Consider the following 21940-nt stretch of genomic DNA (forward strand, 5'->3'; position numbering starts at 1 on the left):
ATTGAGAATCAATCAGGGACTAGATCCTTCTCTTGTTCTCTTACTCTTTTACTGCCCTCCATCTCCACTCTGTCCACCTTATCCCAGTTTGTACCACCTCCTTGTCCTTGATTCTTGTCAAGATCACAATTTCCAGATTGTGTTTTTAATTAAACTTGACCTCACATTGGCGTTTATTTTTACTTCCCTTTATTTCTCTCTCTCTCTCTCTCTCTCTCTCTATTCCTTGCAGTTTCTTTCTCCTTTTTCTCTTCCATGATCATTTTGTTGGACTCTACAACCTAGATAATTTTAAGAGGGGATTCAGTAGGTGATAATTTTGGAGGCCTTACATATCCAGCATGGGCTTTGTTTCACCCTCCAAAATAATGGTAACTTGTTCATGCAAAGGACTCTTAAGTTCAAAATGCTTTTCCTCAGCACCTTGAAAATACTATTCCATAATCTACTGGCCCTTAGTGTTGCCCACGAAAAGCCCGGGGCCCACTTCTCACTCCTTCTGCCAAAGCAGGAAAGGCATTGCCCTTTACAGACTCCACTGCTATGTGGCACTCTGTTTCTTTTTTATTTCTCCTTTTCTGTGCCTGTTTCATTGCCAGAGGTTAGCTGGGGTACTGCCTCACTCTGCCCTCCAAAACCGAGCCCCAAGCTAAGTCCTAGCACACCGGTCCTCACTCTGAGGTATATTAGCCACTTCATGTCTATTCTCCCCCAGCTGCATCCAGGATGAACCTCACATGTAGCCAGTCTCTGAATGAGTGGAGAAGGGACTGGTATCTTTTGATTGGTCTCTCTGCTGGCGACCCCACCACCCAAAAATTCTCATGCAGCTCTGAGCTGAGATAACCCAGCATTGGGTTGGAAACTGGGCCTTGTGTCTTCACTGGGCCCTCCCTCACTCATGGTGTCCCTGTGCTTCCCTGCCAAGCTGATACTACATCAGTCTTAATTGCCTAGAAACTCTTTACTTTTCCTGTCCACCTATGGCAGCGTTCCCTCTTTTCCAGCCCTGCACTCATATTTATGGAGTGCCTCGGGTATGCAGGCAGTGTGCTAGGCACCAGGGCTCTTCTGAAGACCCAGTCCCTGGCTTCACAGAGCTGTGGGCTTGGCAAGGGAGGGACCTTACATCTGCTGCCAGAAATTATAAGAAGTCCCCAAGGACAGTAGATAATACTTCAGGGTGGAGGGTTAGGGAGCCTCCAGACAAGTGACATTGTTTGCTGAAGCTTATCTGAGAAGAAGAGCATAAGTCAGTGAAGAGAAGGAGACAGGAATATTTGACATGGTGAATAGGCTCTGAGGTAGGAGGAATTGTAAGAAGCCTGGGTGGCTTCAGTGCACTGAGCCATAGGGAACGGGGCTCTGTGAGGGGGGAGAGGCAGGCAGACCTTCCTCTTCTGTTAGGTGCCAAGGGTTAGCTGCCTTGCTGGGACAGTTGCTGTCACAGTGAGCAAGACAAACTAGGCCCTGCTGGAGAGAGATCTGCATGTGAAATTCCTCTTCTCTCTCTCTCTCTCTCTAACAGTTTTACTGAGGCACAATTTACATGACATAAAAGTTACCCAATTTTAAGTGTACAACTCAGTGATTTTTAGTAAACTTGCTGAGTTGTGCAACCATCACCATAATCCCGTTTTAGAATATTTTATCACCCTAGAGATAAGATGCTAATTAACATCTTCATTTGCCACATCACTAATGTGAAATGAGCTTTCTCTTCTAGGCCTTGCTGCTGGAACAGACCTGCCCTTTTCAGAGGTTGTGAAGTTAGCCCCAAATCCCCGATTAGCTGCTACCCCATCCTCAGGAGCTTCTCAGGTGAGAGACCATCAGAATTTGGTCATAGGCTTTGTATTGTGAAAACCAACTACAGCTAACTCTTGAACAACACAGGGTGTCAATCCCTTTGCTGACATGAAAATGTACATATAACTTTTGACTCCCCCGAAACTATTAATAGCCTGTTGTTCACCAGAAGCCTTACTGATAACATAGTCAGTTAACACATATTTTATATATTGTGTGTTATATACTATATTATTACAATCAAGTAAACTAGAGAAATGAAAATGTCAAGAAAATAATAAGCAAAATACATTTACCATCTATTCTATCAAAAGAAATCCACCTATAAGTGGATCTGCACAGTTGAAACCCATGATGTTCAAGCTCAGTTGTAGGTTCTTTTTTCCAAAAGATAAGTTTTGCTCTGTCACTTAATGTTAAAGTTGATGTGTTCAAGTAATGGGGAAATCCAACTTTTTTGTTTTTAATTGTCAAGAGAACAGAGCAGAAGCAGCCAAGTTTTCAAATGAGATTCAAGACACTGCTGATATTATAGCTCCAAGGGTCAGATAGATTGCTGAGTATATCTTCAGTGCTCCATATGCCTCAGGATGAGCCCTTATATTTCACTGGCTCAGACGCCACAGAAAGACTGTCACTTAAATGCAAGATGTGCTGCTGTTTCTAGGACTCAGAGTGAAGTCTGGATCCAGGACAGGGGTGTGGTTCCCCAGGCCAGGAAATCCCTGTGAAGGCGGACCCTGCTGGTTACAGGTTGGATTCTCTGGAAAGCAGACACTGAGATGCTGATTAAGGTTTAGGAGATTTACTGGAGGTGCTCTTGGTATCTACATTTGTGTAGGAGGAAACAAGGCAGGACAGGGCAGAAGGAGGAGGTGAGCCACAGGGCAATCTCAGTGGAGCCCTCAGCCTGTCCTAGAGGAAGTTCTGAAGCTGGGCAGGCTCTCTGGACTTAAACCCAGTTGAGATGAGGGGGCCGGGCCTTTATATCTCAGGTCAATGAGTCTCTGCCCTCAGGCCACCCCAGGATGAGGTAAGGCAGCTTTCTATAGCCAAAGCAATCCCCAGAGGGGGCCATCAGCTGAGGGCTGGGAGAATAAGTTCTTCATTCCTGAAGGACAATCTGGCTGGTACAACACAGCATCCACCATACCTCTATTCCTATTTGCAGAAGGTTCTGGCAGCCCAGGAGTAGGGTTGCACAGATGGAGGGCATCATTACCAGTTGAGCAAGTAGCATGAGCTGAATTCATGCTTGCACCAGATTTCCTTGGCCCTAACATGACATGGGATGATACGAAATGGGCCCACGAGGATACTGTGCAGATGCTGTGTCTGTGTCTCAGCTGAGTGACCCCAGGCTTAGGAAATTCCCAAATTATAAAGGAGTTGCAAGCAGATCTGCTCAACCTTTGTCCTTAAGAAAGACATTTCTGTACTAGCCTACTCAGCAAATAAATTTTCCCTCTATCCCAGAGGGCGACTCTATCTCTATCTTCCATTGCTGTTTGCTGTATAAACATTGAAAAGATAGACTGCAACAAAAGCTGTCACCAGACATGTGAAACTCCATGGAGAATTGCCTCTCAACATATCTTAGAACAGAAGCTCCCAGTTTCCAGGTGACTACATGCCCTCCACACAAAGGTATACCCAGGCTCCTATTACTTTGTCCTTAAGTTGTATGTCCTTACCTTTAAGAGTCAGCTCAATGCAGTAGGAAGGCCCCAAACTGATTTAAAGGGCCTTTGGGCTCAGATTCTTATCCTGCCTTTCCTTTAACATACGACCTTCACGTGACCTTGAGCAGCATTTCTCATCTGTGAAGTGGGGACACCATCTGGTCCTGCCTACTTTTAACCTGCTAATTGTGAGGCTTAAGACGAATCTTTGACTATAATGGCTTTGCTATGTAACAAGAAGTGTGAAGGTAGTTGTCAGGGTTGGTTCAGTGGTTCGATGGTGTCAGGGCTCTGGGTCATTTTCCCTGCAGTTCTACAGCTCAGCAACAGACGATGGGAACATGAGAATCACATATGTCATTTATAATTTTCTAGTAGTCTCATTTAAAAAAAAGTAAAAATAAATAAATGACTAATTTTAAAGATATATTTTATCTAATCCAGTATGTCCAAAATAATGCCATTTCAATAGGTAATCAATAAGAAAAATTACTGTGATATTTTAACATTCCTCTTTTTTGTATGAAGCTTTTGAAATCTGGTGTGCATCTTATACTTGGAGTACTAGTCATGTTTCAAGTGCTCACAGACATATGTGATTTAAGGCTACTGTATTGGGTAGTATGGCTCTAGATGTGCTCCAAATGATCACAGGCTATCTGCAGCTGCTCCAAACATCACACTCCCTCACCACTGTATCCATAGGTAGGAATGAGAGCATGGTGTTGGGCAGCCTCTCTTCACACGCTTTTTGCTCATCAGAAAGAGAATACTGATCTGTTCCACTCAATTCCCCCACCAGACTGCCACTTGGTCACATGGTCACCTGTGGTTGTAACCATGGGGCAGGTTCTGGCTCTTTTGTCCTCTAGAAGGAGGCCTACAAGGGAGAAGGTAGTTGGGGAAAGCATTAGGGAAGCAGACAGCTTTACCTGCCTCATTATAGGTAGCAAACACTCTGTGTGTGTATCACCACCTTCCCTGGCTTGCCCATGACCAAAGTGACTAAAAAGCTCCTGGGACTCTGTACCATTAACCACATGTGTAACCTCAGGATCCTTTGTGACACCAGGCTCCAAGCAGCAACAGTCTGTGACTGTTGGTGTAATGACCTATTTGAGGACTGCTTTGTAAACTCCTTGGGAGCAGGGGAGCATCCTCTGTGTTCTCTCTATGGCACATACAGCAGTGGTTGTGCTCAAGTGGAAACTCAAAACTGCACCAGTGTTTTCTCTCGGCTCAGCAGAGAAATTGCAATTTCCTCCTGACAGAAGATCAAAGCGCCCCCTGAGTTCTCTTCTCTGTCACCTTCAAAGAGCTGCCCCAGATGTGCCAAGAGTGGGCCTTGGTTGTGTAATTAGTTTTTAAAGTACTTGACTTTGGAGCTAATTAAGCCAAATGAAGGAGTGGGATTGGCATGAGCTAGTAGTGGCATTTGTGAGTCTCAAGGAAACCTGGGTCCCTTGGTCTTTAAGTGTTGCTGATCTATTAGACACCATGTGCTCACCTGAAGTGCCCACATTTCTCAGGCTAGGCTTATAGAGCCACAGGAGAAAACAGCTTTAAATAAAGGAGGGGAGGGCAGCCCAGGTGGCTCAGCGGTTTAGTGCTGCCTTAGCCCAGGGCCTGATCCTGGAGACCCAGGATCAAGTCCCACATCAGGCTTCCTGCATGGAGCCTGTTTCTCCCTCTGCCTGTGTCTCTGCCTCTCTCTCTCTGTCTCTCATGAATAAATACATAAAATCATATATATATATATATATAAAGGAGGGGACGGGGAATGAAGGAATGAGGTTAAGAATGTGGGGTTATGGGCGGCTCCAGGTTGGCTCGGTTCGATTCTTGATCTTAGGGTTGTGAGTTCAAGCCCCACATTGGGTATAGAGATTATTTAAAAATAAAATCTTAAAAGAAAACCTTTTCCCCTTATTGGTTTTTGGTTTTGGTTTATTACATAGCACACTGTATATATAATTTTGTAGCCCACTTTTTAAAAAAATACTACAGTACAACATGAGTACATTCTTAAAAATGAGCATACACATTATTTTTAATGACTGCATAATAATCTGTCTGGCTAATGAATCATAATTGTGCATTTTATATGTCTTAGAGCAGTTGCTTTTAGTTTCTTAATTTTTATAATTGAAATTATATGGGTAAAAGGTGAACAGAACCTTTTCCTATTCTGCATGAGAATTTGAACCCTGGTTCAATTTCTAGCTCTGTTTCTTTTGAGACTTAAATAAAAATGGAATGTCAACAATATTACTATGCAACATTGCTTATGTACAAATGGCCTTTACTTAGGGCATCGTATCTGGAGTGGGAAAACCATATATACTTTGGAAGTTATACTTAGGGCTTCCCTGAGTCCAGTGACATCTCATGGGCATGTGTCTTGCCTATGAAGTTGTTACAAGAGATACTCCTGTGGGGCATGAGGTTCCAAAGCCACGGTGGTTCTTTGCACCTGTACAATGTGGATTTCACGTTTGCACCTGAGCTGTAACATGGGGGGTCAGGGAGACCCTTTCTTGGACACTTGTGCAAACTGCTATAAGGACCACTATGTGGTCTTTCATTCAAGAGGAGCACTTGCAACCACTGTACCAATAGGTTTGTTTCTCTAGTTTATCCTTTTGAGGGCCAAGGTGTGGTCCATGGTAGTCTTAGGAAACTGGGTGGTTAGTGTCTAAGAAGATCCTTCGTAGGCCTGGCATCCCACATTTAGGATTGTTTCCTTAGGGGAGCTTTGCAGAAGTAGAATGACTGAGTCAAAGGTTATGGCCATTTTCAAGCCCTTTAATACCAACATATAGTCAAGTTGATTCCCAGAAGAGTGGCACCACCAACTTCACCAACCATGAGACAAGATGGCATTGCCAGGTACCTTCACCAGAATTTTTAAAAATCTTGTAGATTTGATAACAAATTTTTGTCCTAATTTGCATTTTTAAAAAATCTTAAACTGTAGGTTTGAGAACTACTAGCTTTTCCTCTTTTGTGAATTGATTCTTCCTTTCTTTTGCCCAGCACAAGCACCTAAATCGCAAGTAAATGGGATGCTAAATTTTAAAACTGCAGGCTGCAAAGAGATGGAAGAGGCACCTCTCCCTCCCCATTCTAAACTGCTCTTTTTGTCCCTCCAGGTCTACGAGGCCCTTCTCCCACAGTACGCCAAGCTTGAGCAGAGAATCCTGGCCCAGACCCGGGGGCCTCCAGAGTGAATGCCTGGGCCCAGGCACCCCTGTTAACCCTGAGTCAGACTCCACTGATCCCATTTGGAGACATGCTCCTCCTGGACAGCAGGGATCCTCTTCCTTGTCCTATGGGAGTACCAGCCCACCTGACTCTGCAGTGCTCCAGCCCTGCCCGGGACCACCTGAAACCCACCTTAGCACACCTTCCTAAACTTAAATGGACCCTTTTTCCCAGAACAGGAAAGCATCTGTCTTTTCCTGTCTAACCTGGGAGGCAAGAGAAAACAGTGAGACTGGGATATGTCCAGTAAAAACTGTAACTGTTGGCCTTTTAAAGGCAGAAGTAAAGCTAATATAGGACCTCAATCAGGAGAACAGGGAGACAGAGCTGTCCCCCATACCCTGACCCCAGCAACCCCTTCCCCAACTTGGTCTTTTTGACTACTCCTCCCCCAAAATAACCTGCAGCCACCTTCTCTTGCCCCATACTGTAACTCCTGTGGTCCATCCCTACTCCTGCAAAGCCTGACCCCCCCCCCCCATCCCCCAGCTGCTTCCTCCTTCCTCATTTCAGGAGGGCTTCCTAGTGTCTTCCTTTCTTGTCTTCTCCATGCTCACCCCTCCTTCAAGTTTTTGCTCTTCTCACCCTCCAGCATCTGCCCCTTCATCCTCCCTAATCTCTCCTCTCTCCCCATGCCCACCTGCTGTAACTTCTTCCCACCCAAAAAGCTTGACCTGTTGAATAGGCTTCCTGTCTCCTCCCATCAGCTCTGCCCACAGGCTGCCTGACTCCCTGGCACACCAGACCACGTGCAGGGGCCCTCTCTCAGGTGATACAGGGGAGCACCTCCCTCCCTCCATCCCTTCCTTCAGAAGAATTTCTCAAATTCTGGATTTTGTTGATTCTATTCATGTACATACTCTCTGTCTTCTGTATTTCCTGTAAATTGGTGGTTGGGACTAATACAGAGCTCCTCAACCTCAATACTATTAGCATTTGGGGCTGAATAGGTTTTGGTTGTGAGGGGGGCAGCAGTGTCACTGGCCTCGATCCACCAGATGCCAGTAGCACCCCTTCCCCAAGTCATGACAATTCAGAATGTCTTCAGGCATTGCCACACATCTGGTGGGGATGGGAAGACAAAATTGCCCCTGGTTCATAACCACTGACCTAGAAGTTTGATCCGATACACATGTGATTATTTCCCTTTTTATTGTCAGACAACTTCATAAGATGGTGGTGTATTCTTCTTTAGAAGGCACCTAATGTCTGGTTTTCTTAATGGGTTGATTCCCAAGCATCCTCTAACAGCAAGTAGGTTTTTATTTTCAGTGTCAATATGATACATTTAATATAGTCCATGTATTTTTATCTATTACAGTAATTATTTCTACCTTGCCTTCTTTTTGATAGTCATTCTTTCCAGCTTCTCTCCTGCTTTCCTGATATTTCATTCCTTCTTTCTTCTTTACTGATATGAGCACTCCTTGTGTACTCCTTAATTATTGCTTGGCCCCAAATCTCTGTCCCATCCCTCTTTCTCTCCCATTCTGTCCCCTGATATTTCATTCCTTCTTTCTTTTTTTTTAAAGATTTTATTTATTTATTCATGAGAGAGAGAAAGAGGCACAGACACAGGTAGAGGGAGAAGCAGGCTCCATTCCATGCAGGGAGCCTGACGTGGGACTCGATCCTGGGTCTCCAAGACCACACCCTGGGCTGAAGGCAGCCCTAAACCGCTGAGCCACCCGGGATGCCCTTTCTTTTTTACTGATATGAACACTCTGTGTACTCCTTCTTAGTTATTGCTTAGCCCCAAATCTCTGTCCTTATCCCTCTTTCTCCCCCATTCTGTCCTCTCTTATTGGATGGTTTCCTCTCTTCTTGGGTTTCAACCACTATATATAAGCCAGGAACGCCCAGATCTATATTTCCATCCAGAACTCTCCTTAGAGTCTATCAGAATTCTCAGAGGGGTACTTCAGACTCCACTTATCTTCCCTTGCCCTTCCCCAAACTAGCTCCTTTTGTGTTCCTGTTTCAATGAACTGGTGCCCACTGTTCGTTCATCCATTCATTGAAGAACCCAAACCCCAAATGCAGTTGTCCTCCCCCTTTCTTATGTCAGATAAGTCACCAAGTGAGTTTGGTTATTCCTTTGGTAACTCCTAAAGCAGTTCCTTTCTCTGTATCCCTCCTGTTTTATCTTAGATCCTTTTATTCATTGCTCAAATTATGACAGAAGCCTACATAGAAAGTCCTGTGTGATCTGCTTCCTGTAGAATCCCCCAGATTTTGCCTCTGCTGCAGGCCCCTGCCTGTTTTGGGACTTCGATTAAATCAGTCTATTTGTGGTTTCCACCCAGAGTGGAAAAATGCTGCAAACTGGATCTGAGACCTGGTTGATCAGAGCAGTATAGGGGGAAGTCAAAAGGAAGAAGTTTAGAAAGCGGGTGGGACCAGCATCATCACTTCTGAGAGTGATGGAGTCATCTTGAAAGGAAGTGGTGCCCCTAGCAAGCTTGGTGGTTCAAAGGAAAAAAGAAAGCTAAAGTAACAGCCTGTCAATAGCAAGTCAAAGATCCAGAAGATAGATAACTTCCCCACCCCTACTACCTAGACATTACTTATTAAATAAGTTTTACAACATTGATCAACAGAAAAAGGTTCTCTTGGATCAAGAAACAGAAAGGACCAGTCAATCCATTTCCCATTTTACCTTTGCCCCCATAGAGTTGCCTGTTATAAGCACGTCAATATCACTAGAAAAAGGAACTCACTTTGTATACAAATATATGAAGAAAACAAAGTAGAATGATAACTTTTCAAGCTGATGAAATAGTCCAAAATAAAGAGAACAAAACAGTAAACTGTAACAACCCTCCAACATAAACTCTAGAATTTTGAAACTGAATATGAATATGAAAGAATACCACAGTTCAGAAAATGTAAAACTCCGAATAAAAATGAAAAAACACAGGCATATGTGAAGAGAGAAATGACCAAGCTTGGGAAAGGATTTGAACAAAAAATTAAAATCATCAGATATAAAGATGAAACCACAACATATTCAAATAAAAGAGATGATTACAAATGCAGTAAAGCATATAGAATATGGGAATGACAGGGCAGCCCGGGTGGCTCAGCGGTTTAGCGCAGCCTTCAGCCAGGGCCTGATCCTGGAGACCCGGGAACGAGTCCCACATCAGGCTTCCTGCATGGAGCCTGCTTCTCCCTCTGCCTGTGTCTCTGCGCCTCTCTCACTGTCTCTCATGAATAAAAAATAAAACCTGGGCAGCCCTGGTGGCACAGCGGTTTAGCGCCACCTGCAGCCCAGGGTGTGATCCTGGAGACCCTGGATCGAGTCCCACATCAGGCTCTCTACATGGAGCCTGCTTCTCCCTCTGCCTGTGTCTCTGCCTCTCTCTTTCTCTCTGTGTCTCTACGAATAAATAAATAAAATCTTTAAAATAAATAAATAAATAAATAAAACCTTTGAAAAAAACGTATATGGGAATGACAAAAGCTAAGCAAAAAATACACAGGAAGAGCTGAAAAGGTACAAAACAAAAATGATAGGTAAAGAAGAAGTAACATAGATAAAGTTGGAGCTCCCAGAAGCTACCAAAAAAGACAGTGTAATTGGTTAATACTTAAAACTGCCCCAGGAGAAATTTCTGAAAAATTAAAAAGAAGACTTGATGCTTGAAGGGCCCCTTTTGTTACATAGAAAAGACCCAGAATGGTCAACTGGACCTATCCTAACAAACTATTAAAACTTTGAAGATGAAGTAAAAAACCCTTTAGCCCAATAGAGCTAGTCTCTTAACAAAGGAAAGGTCAGACTGGCATCAGACTTCACAAAAAGTAAGTAGGAGTGGAGCAACATTTTCAAGAAGTTAAAAAAGATGGGAACTAAGAATAAGTGTTTTATATCCAGCTAAGCTGTCCTTTAAGTATCAAGGATATATATGTTTAAATCGTGAGAGCTCAGGAAATAATTGTACTCATAACCCCTTAGGATCTTACTAAAAGGTAGGCTCCAACCAACTAGGAGATGATTGGGGAACTTCAGCAAAAAGACTAATGGTGAGCACTGAGTATCTTTAGTTTCAGATCTAAGACCAAAAGGAAAGTGGAGAGGGCAGCCCGGGTGGCTCAGTGGTTTAGCGCCACCTTCAGCCCAGGCCCTGATCCTGGAGACCCGGGATCGAGTCCCACATCAGGCTCCCTGCATGGAGCCTGCTTTTCCTTCTGCCTGTGTTTCTGCCTCTCTCTCTCTCTCTCTCTCTCTCTCTCATGAATAAAGTCTTTTTAAAAAATTAAAAAAATAAAAAATGAAAGTGGAGATAAGGGTGGAAAAATAGAATCAAGTGGTATATGCTTTGATAAGGTAAAAGTTACAAATGAAAAAGAAGAGGACAGTACAAAGAAGTCTGTTGCAAAGGCAGTATGTACAAGGCAAAGAGTATCATTTAAAGTTTACAAACCAAGTAGTTGGGGCTTAAAAGAGAGACTAAAAGAATTATATATAGGTAATAGTACAAAGATAATCACTGGACTAAAGATAGAAATTTCCCTCAGTGCCCAAAGAAACAGTAGTAAAGGCAATAAGTTGCATAGTGAAAAACATGCAGTGAATGTAACATCATACAAGTAAAGAAGCAGAGTGAAATTAATAAATTAAAAGATTCAACTCATCTATTTTTAAAAGATTTCAAAAAAGAGCAAAGTGGGGGGAAAAACGGAGGCAAACTAGGAAGCAGACTCTCTTTTTCGAAAGTAGGCTCCACGTCCAGTGTGGAGTCCAATGTAAGGCTTGAACTCACCACCTTGAGATCAAGACCTGATCTGGGAATAAGAGTTACTTAACTGACTGAGCCACCCAGGTGCCCCAGAAAACACTCTTAACTATAGAGAATAAACTGGAGGTTACTAGAGGGGAGGTGGAAGGAGGATAGGTGAAAAAAGGTGGTAGGGATTCAGGAGTGTGCTTGTGATGAGCACAGGGTGTTGTTTGGCAGTGTTGAATCACTATATTGTTCACCTGAAACTAATATTATGCTGTATGTTCACTAACTGGAATTTATGAACTTTTTAAAAAAGTTCAGGGCAGCCCTGGTGGCTCAGCGGTTTAGCACTGCCTTTGTTCCGGGGCCTGATCCTGGAGACCCGGGATCGAGTTCCATGTCGGGCTCCCTGCATGGAGCCTGCTTCTCCCTCTGCCTGTGTCTCTGCCTCTCTGTGTGTATCTCTCATGAATAAATAAATAGAATCTTTTTTAAAGAATCCTTTAAAAAGTAAATTTCAAATTGACTCACAAACCAGCATTTTATGTTATTTACAAGAGACACATCTAAAACAATTGATCCATTAAGGCTAAAAATTAGATGGGCAAAAATATACCAGACAAGTACAAATCATAAAAAGCAAGATTACAATACTGATATCTGATAAAGGTAGAATTCAGGAGAAAGACAAAGAAGGACACTAATGCTAAAGTCACAATGAAGGTATACTAGTTGTAAATGTTAGAACCTCTTTCATTTGCCAACTTTAAATGCTTTTCTTTGATTTCAGTGATAGATTCCAACAGAATATATATCTTCTGAATATATATTGAATTTTGCATCTTATAATAAGGAATAATAGTACATAATAGAGGATGTAGGGATCCCTGGGTGGCGCAGCGGTTTGGTGCCTGCCTTTGGCCCAGGGCGCGATCCTGGAGACCCGGGATCGAATCCCACGTCGGGCTTCCGGTGCATGGAGCCTGTTTCTCCCTCTGCCTGTGTCTCTGCCTCTCTCTCTCTCTCTCTGTGACTATCATAAATAAAAAAAATAAATAAATAATAGAGGATGTACCTATTCACAGAAATTGGCCATTTATTATATCACAAAGAACATCTATAATTTCTATAAACTAGAGATAATGCAATCTTCTTAAATCCCAATGCAATAAAGTGAAAAATTAATAAAATACATATACATATTTTTAAGTCTTATATGGAGAAAGACTTTCTATGAATTACTCTTGGGGTGGGCACCTGGGTGGCTCAGTGATTGAATGTCTGCCTTCAGCTCAGGTGAAACCTAGGTTTCATTTCAGGTGAAATCTAGGTTTCATTTCAAACCTAGATGAAATGGTAATGACCAGGAAACATAATGTACTAAAATGACTCCAGTAGAAAGTTTAAGCAGACTAATTTTCATAAGGGAAATAGATTATCAAAGAGCCATACTATGAAAAGCTCTAGGTTGGTTGGCTCTAGGTTCTATCAAACCTTCATAATTGAGCTCTTTGCTACATAATGTATTCCAGAACTTTGGGAAAGAAGAAACACGTCCAGATTTTTGTGAAGCAAATATAACATTGATTCCCAATTAGGTTGCAAAAATAGCCCCAGTTCTTCACTTACTCTTATATCCACATACTTGGCCATGGAGTTTTGTTGTGTCCTCCCTTTGGGTTTTTCACAAACAAGATGCAAGCACGGGCTTTGAAAGTCCTTATGCAATTGAGGTTTCTCTCATTTTGCTCTCTACCTTTATTATGAAATTTTGGGGCCTAATCTTGCCTGACCAAAGCCATCCTTGGTCAGTCAAGGTAACTGTCCTAAACATGTGAATGGGTACAGGTGAGACCAGAAGCACTGCCCAGCCAAGTCCAACTAAATCACCACCCTACAGATTTGTGAGCTAAATATGTGTTTATTATTTTAGGGTGTTGATACTTAAAGAGATTTATTTATAGTAATAGATAAGTGATACAGAAATTGGTGCCAAATCAAAAAACTAATATACATGACATTGGAGCTGGGCTGTGGGTGGAGCTTGGAAAAATGTTAAGAAAATTATTTTAGGAGACTGAAAAATGGAAAAACTGAGCACCTGCAGTAACTTGGAAGGGCAGAAAATGTACCTCCTGAACATTTGGGCTTGAGAAAAGACATTTCTAGGCAAAACATTGAAAATGTCAGCTGCCTATTACTCAGGAACTGGCCAGATTTGAGGTAGAATTTAGGGGGGATATAAAGGTGTTAGAATAATAACTTTTTCATCTCCATCCCTTTAAGCCAATGAAAGACCTCAGGCTTAAGATACAGCTTTAAGTAAAAACAAAATCACGGACTGAAGACACTTTGGAGGGGCGCCTGGGTGGCTCAGTGGTTGAGCGTCTGCCTTCGGCTCAGGTTGTGATCCCAGGGTCTCTGGGATCCCACATCAGGCCCCCCCACAGGGAGCCTGCTTCTCCCTCTGCCTATGTCTCTGCTTCTCTCTGTGTGTCTCTCATGAATAAATAAATACAATTTTAAGAAAGAAAGAAAGAAACAAAGAAAGAAAGAAAGAAAGAAAGAAAGAAAGAAAGAAAGAAGAGAGAAAGAAAGAAGAAAGAGAAAAGAAAGAGAAAGAAAGAAAGAAAGAAAGAAAGAAAGAAAGAAAGAAAGAAAGAAAGAAAGAAAGAAAAAGAGAGGGATCCCTGGGTGGCGCAGCGGTTTGGCGCCTGCCTTTGGCCCAGGGCGCGATCCTGGAGACCCGGGATCGAGTCCCACATCAGGCTCCCGGTGCATGGAGCCTGCTTCTCCCTCTGCCTGTGTCTCTGCCTCTCTCTCTCTCTGTATGACTATCATAAATAAATAATAAAAAAAAAAAGAGAAAAAGAAAGAAGAGAGAAAGAAGAAAGAAAGAAAGAAAAGAAAGAAGGAAGAAAGAAAGAAAAGGAAAAGAAAAGAAAAGAAAAGAAAAGAAAAGAAAAGAAAAGAAAAGAAAAGAAAAGAAAAGAAAAGAAAAGAAACCCCTCACAAGGCTATAATCAAGATGTTGGCCAGAGCTAGGGTCTCATCTGATGCTTGACTAGAGAAGGATTCACTTCCAAAGTCATGTGGATCCAGCTCCATGTGAATTACTGGATTGAGGGTCTCAATTATTTGATGGTTATTGGCCAGAAGCTCCCCTCACTTCCCTGCATGTGGGTCTCCCCATGAGGCAGCTTACTTCATCAAAGGCTGCAAGGGAGTCATTAGAGTCGGCTAGGAAGATAGCAGTTATAATCATATGCAACATAGTTACAGAAGTGACATACAATCACCTTGGCCATTTTCTATTAGAAGTGAGTTACAGGTCCTGCTCATACTCAGGAGGTGGGAGTTACACAAGGGTGTGAATACCAGGAGGCAGGGATCATTGCAGGCCATCCCAGAGTTTATCTGCCACAGATAAACATGGCATCCAGTTCATTGTTCTCCAATGGCTCTTGGCTTTACCGTCTACATCTTTCACTTTGCATTGCCCTCCTTGAACATTTCTGAAGAGGGCATTGGAAAATGTGCCTTCTGAATGACTTCGTTGGCCTGCTTCCTGTCCAAAGAAATTTGTGGGCTCAGAGTCTTTTTACATTTAGGCTCTTTTAATCTAGGTTGATGTCCCTTTTGTTAGCATAGCTCCCTAAAAAGTTCTATGGATCTTCTTTTTTTTAAAAGATTTTATTTATTTATGAGAGAGGCAGAGACACAGAGAAGAAGCGGGCTCCATGCAGGAAGCCTGATGTGGGACTCGATCCTGGGACTCCAGGATCACACCCTGGGCCAAAGGCAGGCACCAAACTGCTGAGCCACCCAGGTATCCCCTCTATGGATCTTCTGTGTCTGATTTGAATCGATTCTGCACCAAAAGCCATACCCAATCATTTTGAGATCTTGCTTGCTCTCTGGGCTTAATCACTGATACTTTAGGTATCAAGCTACAATGAGACAATAATCTTATGTGTCCTGGAAGTCATTTTAATCAACTGGAAGAGCCTATTAGAATAGGCCTTGATTCGTTCAGAGGTCTTTTTAAAAAAAAATTCTAAAGATTTCATTTATTTATTCATAAGAGACACAGAGAGGCAGAAGGAGAAGGCAGGTTCCCTGCTAGGAGCCTGATGTGGGACTCAATACCAGAGCCCCTGGGATCATGACCTGAGTCAAAGGCAGACACTCAACCACTGAGCCACCCAGGTGCCCCTTATGAGAGATTCTGAAGCAGAGGACTTGAGGAGCCAGGTAAACCATACCCAGATTCTTGACCCTACAGAAACTGAGATGATACATGGGTGTTATTCTAACCCACTAAGTTTGTGGTGATAGTGGTAGTTATTTATTGTTATGTGGCAATAGATTATTCATATCCTGAAGAAACTGGACCTTAATCACAAACCATTTCCCATCTCTAGAGCAGGGAGACCTGTGCATACATTCCCAGTGGGTTTTAGAACTGCTATAAGCAAGTGATTGCTATACACTTTCATTCTTACACTTTCCAAATGATGGTGCTTTTGCAATGATCTTGTCCTTGTTTTCACCCATTTGTGTTGGCTACATTAGAGACAAATAATTTGATTTTTTGATTCATTTACCTTTGGATCAAAAGTAGGCACAAACAGAGGTGCCTGGGTGGCTCAGTCAGTTGAGCATCCAACTGTCATCTCAACTCAGGTTTTGATCTCAGGGTCATGAGTTAAGGCATTAAATACATTCACAGTGTTGTGCCACCATTACCACTATCTAGAAGGTTTTTTTTTTTAAGATTTTATTTATTTATTCATGAGAGATACAGAGAGAGAGGCAGAGACTTAGGCAGAGAGAGAAGCAGGCTCCATGCAGGGAGCCCAATGTGGGACTTGATCCCGGGACTCTGGGGTCACGCCCTGGGCCAAAGGCAGGTGCCAAACTGCTGAGCCACCCAGGAATCCCCAGCACCTTTTTATATGCTTATTGGCCATTCAAATATACTTAATGTTTTCTGATGCTGATGTAAGGATTTTTCATTTATTGCCAGCTTATAGAAATGCTCTGTGGTATCATTACTAGCATATATAAGTGGATTTTTGTTTGATCTTGTATCTTCTCACCTTACTAAATTCACTTATTAGTTCTTATTAGCTCTGGTAGTATTTTGCACTAGAAGAATATGTAGGATTTTCTACATATATCATGTCATTTGTGGAAAAAAGAATGTCTTTCCTTCTTCTTTTCCAATATTTACTTCTTTTTCTTGCCTTATTGCAATGGCTAGAACATCCAGTATAATGTTGAATAGAGGTGGGAAGAGCAATCACCCTTGCCTTATTCCTGATCTTAGGAGATAGTTTTCTTTCTTCTTTTTTTTTAAATGATAAACTGCATGTTAGATGTAGGATGTGGGATGTGTGTGTGTGTGTGTGTGTGTGTGTGTGTGTGTGTGTGTTCATCCTCTTTGGGGTTTATTAAACTTTTTGGATGTGTGGGATTCTAGTTTTCATCAAATTGAAAAAAGTTTAGCCATTGTTTCTTCAAATATTTTTGCTCTATTCCCCGGTATTTTAGTTAGGCATGTTAGACAATTTGATATTGTTCCACAGGTCATAGAATTTCTGTTTATTTTTTCCAGCCTTTTTTTTCCCCCCCATCCTTAATTTGGCTATATCTTCAAATTCATAGATCTTATTTTTCTATAGTGTCTAATCTGCTGTCAATTTCATCCAGTTAATCTTTTTTAAAAAAGATACTACATTTCTTTTACTCTAGAAGTCCATTTTTGAAATATCTTTATTCTCTCTTTATTATATTCATATTTCCCTTAACTTTTTCAGTATATTTATAATAGCTTTAAAAAAATCTTTGATAATTCCATCATCTCTGTCTTTTCTCTGTTTCTACTGACTGATTCTTCCCCTGCTAATAGGTCACACTTTCCTGTTTTTTTTTTTTTTCTCCTGTTTAGTAAACTTTTATTATATGTTGGGCATTGTTAATCCTTTATTACAGAGCGTCAGAGTTTGTTGAATTCCTTTAAAAAGTGTTGAACTTTTGTCTCCTAAATACTTAAGTTACTAATGTATCATTTCAAGGTTTGGTATTGTGGGCTTACAGGGGGAGCCTTTATTCTTGGCTAGTTTACCTCCACTACTAGGCAGTGACTCTATGTCTCCAGTCTGAGTGTCCTGGTAAATAATGAGAACTTTCACTCTGGATGGTTAGAACTATAAAAACTTCCCTTTCCTGTGTGAGTTCTTGGAGCTTTTCAGCTTATAGCTCTTCTGTCTTTCTTTCTCTCACCCCCCTGGAGTTTCATTGTATGTATGTACAACTCAGAATTCAGGAAAAGACCCAGGGAGATTCCTCTGCAGCTGTCCAGCTTTCTTTATGTAATTCCCTACTCTCTGGTATTCTGCCAGAGTAAAATTTGCTCTTAAATTCGCTGTATCCTTCTCCCTCTTCAGCCTCACTCTCTATTCTCAACTCAGCAAGGTTGCCAGGCTCTGCTTAGGATACACTTCCTGCATTGTAGACTGGAATTTGTCTCCAGTCAGAAAGCAGGGGCAATCATCAGGCTCCCTTCATTTTGTTTTCTCTTCTCTGAGCGACTACAGCTGGTGTAATGTCCAAAAATAGTCGCCTCCTATATCTTGTCCATTTTTCTTGTTATGGTAGAAAGGCAAATACCATTCCAGTTACTGCATGGTGGCTGGAAGAAAAATCTTTTTTTTTTTTTTTAATTTATTTCTGATAGTGACAGAGAGAGAGAGAGGGAGAGAGAGAGAGAGAGGCAGAGACATAGGCAGAGGGAGAAGCAGGCTCCATGCACCCGGAGCCCGATGTGGGGTTGGATCCCGGGTCTCCAGGATCGCGCCCTGGGCCAAAGGCAGGCGCTGAACCGCTGCGCCACCCAGGGATCCCTGGAAGAAAAATCTTACACAGCTCAATTGTGATTCCACTTCCAGCAATTTCTCCTCAATGTAGGAATCTGATTTACAACAGAGGCCTGGCTAATCAGTTCTGAAAGTTCCCAGGGACAAACTGTTCCACCTGTTTCTCTTCTTACCATAGTCTCCTTGCGTTGATTTGCGGTTGGATTGGGGAAGCCCCTCCCAGTTTCACCTACAATTATTATTGAGCCATGCTTTCCAGTGAATATCTCCTAGCTACTTGGGGATTCGATTGTTCTCAGGAACCTTATCACCCTGCTGTGTTCTTCAGCTTCCCCTTGCACAGACGCTAGTCCATGTAGATTTTATTGCTGTTGGTAGTTTGTCGTTCATCTCCATTTGCTTGCTTTTGGTGTTTAGAGGGAAATCTTGTCACCTAGTTTTCTTGTAAATGTACATGGATTTTCTGTTTTTTTTTTTTTTCTTTCGTTTTCATGTAGTTGCTCTGTAGAGATTCAAATACTATGCAGCCACCAAACTAGCCACCACTTTTCTGGCATCTGGTAGAAGTTTTAAAAGCCTGAATATAACTTACCTTCCCTATTTTTCTGCAATAGTAGAAGCATGTATCAAAATGTAGCCTTCATTAGCTTGTGTCTCTGAGTTATTACAATGAGTATAGCTCCTTCCGTAACTCACAATGGACAGGTAGCTGACTGAATTGAAAAATAAATATGGTTGTTTTAAGACATTGAGATTTGGGGATTTCCCATTATCAAAGCATAATCTAATCTATTTTGAGAGCTCTTTCTATCCAACCCAATTAATTTAGTTGATTTCAAGGTGGGCTACCATAAGGAGAGAGAGAGAGAGAGAGAGAGAGAGAAGAAGAAGAAGAAGAAGAAGAAAAGAAGAAGAAGAAGAAGAAGAAGAAGAAGAAGAAGAAGAAGAAGAAGAAGAAGTGGTAGTAGTATGAGGACAGGAGGAAAAGAAATAAAATAGTTTGAGGGCAGCCCGAGTGGCTCAGTGGTTTAGTGCCACCTTCAGCCCAGGGCGTGATCCTGGGAACCCGGGATGGAGTCCCATGTCTGGCTCCCCTGCATGGAGCCTGCTTCTCCCTCTGCCTGTGTCTCTGCCTCTCTCTCTCTCTCTGTGTCTCTCATGAATAAATATGCAAAATCTTAAAACAGTTTGAGAATCTCCTAAGAAATAACTTTTATTATTGATGACACACAGAATAGGTCAGAAATAAATAGCTTGCTAAGTTTTGGGGGAATAGTATTGCCAAAAAAAGCATCACTTAGCCCCGTTTTAACGGGTGAATAGTACCCTCTGAAATCATTTAATGTGGTACTACTGTAACTAAATTACAGAATAATATATTCTGATATATATTACCCTATATCTTTCATAATTACCCACTATAGCATATCTCTAACCAGTGATTCTCAGAAGCTGAGAGAGGCTGGAGCCACTTAATTTTTTTTTTTTTTTAATGAAGAGTTCTCTGAGTAAAACTACAAAAGTTGTGGTATTTTAAAAGTTTATCTTGACAAATAAATGCATTTAACCCTTGAAATAAAATGTCAACGATTCAGATACCAGGTCATATTTTAATGCGATAATTTTCCATCTTCCATTAGCTTGATACTGAAGGATGCCATGCTCAATTGTTTCTTCCCAATTCCTTGTTTTCTGACTTTGATCATTGAGCAGGGGCGGGGACAGTAGGGGAAGAGTAGTCCTAAACACAGAATCCCTGAAGGGCAGAACTCCGTCATATGTTCTGTAGTAGACATTTGTTGGTTTTTTGCCTTTCAGCTTCCAGTTACCTCATGTCTGCTATCAAATGCGATTTTTAGTGTTCTTGTAGTTCAAAAGAATAGAAAACCCAATTAACCTTGATTTTCAGACATCCACATCATCTTTCCCTATCAGCCTGGTATTGGTTCATGAATAAAATGTTAGTAGAGATACAGGCTAATCTTATGAACTCAACAACATGGATTTCAGCTCCCCAGGAGAGTCGGAGAAGAGTATTCCAGCAGTGGCAGTGGGGATTGCAGGTGCTCTGAGGTAGAAACAACCTTAATGTGTTTGAGGAGCAGAAAGCACACCAGTGTGTCTGGCTGACAATGGTGAGTTGGAGAGGAAGAAGGGTTGATTATGTTAAGCTTTGTTAGGCATTATAACAGGAAGCCATGGGAGGATTTTAAGGAAGGGAATAACGTGATACGAGTTCCATGTTTAAAAGATCATTTCAGGTGCTGTATAGAAGATGTATTATATAGCCAGGCAAGAATGGAAGCAGGTGACTAGTTACAGTCCCTTAAATTCACTGCTATTGCAGTGGTCTGGATGTGAGAAGTTGGGTGGCAACCGTGTATATGGAAAAAGTGGCTTGAGGGTTGATATGTTTTTTTGTTTTTTTAAGATTTTATTTATTTATTCCTGAGAGACACAGAGAGAAGCAGAGACATAGAAAGAGGCAGAAGCAGGCTCCCTGCAGGGAACCCGATGTGGGACTCAATCCCGGGACTCCAGGATCACGCCCTAAGCCAAAGGCAGACGCTCAACCACTGAGCCACCCAGGAGTCCCGGTTGGTATGTTTTTGAAGCCAACTTGCTGATGGACTGAATATGGGGGAAATCAAGAGTGGCTCATAGTTTTGACTTGAGCAACTGGTTTTTTGGTTATGCCATTGATTCTGACAGGAACAACTAGGAGAAGTAGGGGATCCCTGGGTGGCGCAGCGGTTTGGCGCCTGCCTTTGGCCCAGGGCGCGATCCTGGAGACCCGGGATCGAATCCCACGTCGGGCTCCCGGTGCATGGAGCCTGCTTCTCCCTCTGCCTGTGTCTCTGCCTCTCTCTCTCTCTATATATATATCATGAATAAATAAATAAAATCTTTAAAAAAAAAAAAAAAGGAGAAGTATATTTGTGGTAAGAATAGGGAATTCTACTTTGGCTAGGTCAGGTTGGAGATGCCTGATAGGCTGCCAAATAGAGATGTCAAGTAGGCAGTTAGATATACAAATTTGGAGACCCCAGAGACATTCAAGGTGGAAGACACAGATGTCTTGGCAACTTGTAGAACCGCCCCCCCCAACCCTTATTGTGGTATCTAACCTGGTGTGGAGTAGAAGAGAGGAACCAGCCAATCTAGTTGTTGGCGCAATGGATTATAGGTGATACCTTACAGGAGGGAGAAGGCAGCAATTTATCTTTCCTAGAAAAGACACTTAATTCTGAATTTGGATTAACCTCCTCTGCCATCATGTGTCTGTGGATATTGCCTCCTGTAGGATTACCAAATACCTTATACATAGCCAGACTATCCCATATGACACTGCTTCTTAGTTAGCACAGTGTAGTGTTCAATCCTGTGTTAAAAGGCCTTTACAGGGATTGTGGCAAGGAGGTGCTGTCACTTTCCACAGGATTTTCCAGAACTGGAAGATTTAGAGACTCAAATCTTTCTGGGTAGTGACTCCAAAGTGTGGTCCTGGATGCTCCTAATGCTTTGGAAACTGGGGGCGTTGGGCCCTCATTTCGACTTCAATCAAGGCAATTTC

General features: G+C 42.2%; 1 protein-coding gene across 3 annotated transcripts in view; it reads left to right on the forward strand.

Annotated features, from left to right (window-relative positions):
• The window catches only part of XYLB (xylulokinase), a 46759-nt gene extending 37177 nt beyond the window's left edge, over nt 1-9582 (forward strand). For all 3 annotated transcript variants that reach the window (XR_011995227.1, XM_072726480.1, XM_072726481.1), the window contains 2 exons: nt 1727-1821; nt 6644-9582. Coding sequence is in view for 2 of the 3 variants with exons in the window: in XM_072726480.1 (XP_072582581.1) it covers nt 1727-1821; nt 6644-6721 (173 nt within the window). In the remaining variant the exon portion in view is untranslated. The remainder of the gene's footprint in view (nt 1-1726; nt 1822-6643) is intronic.
• The last annotated feature ends 12358 nt before the right edge of the window (nt 9583-21940 follow it).

Source organism: Vulpes vulpes, chromosome 11 (genome assembly GCF_048418805.1).
Source record: "Vulpes vulpes isolate BD-2025 chromosome 11, VulVul3, whole genome shotgun sequence".
Taxonomy (NCBI): Eukaryota; Metazoa; Chordata; class Mammalia; order Carnivora; family Canidae; genus Vulpes; species Vulpes vulpes.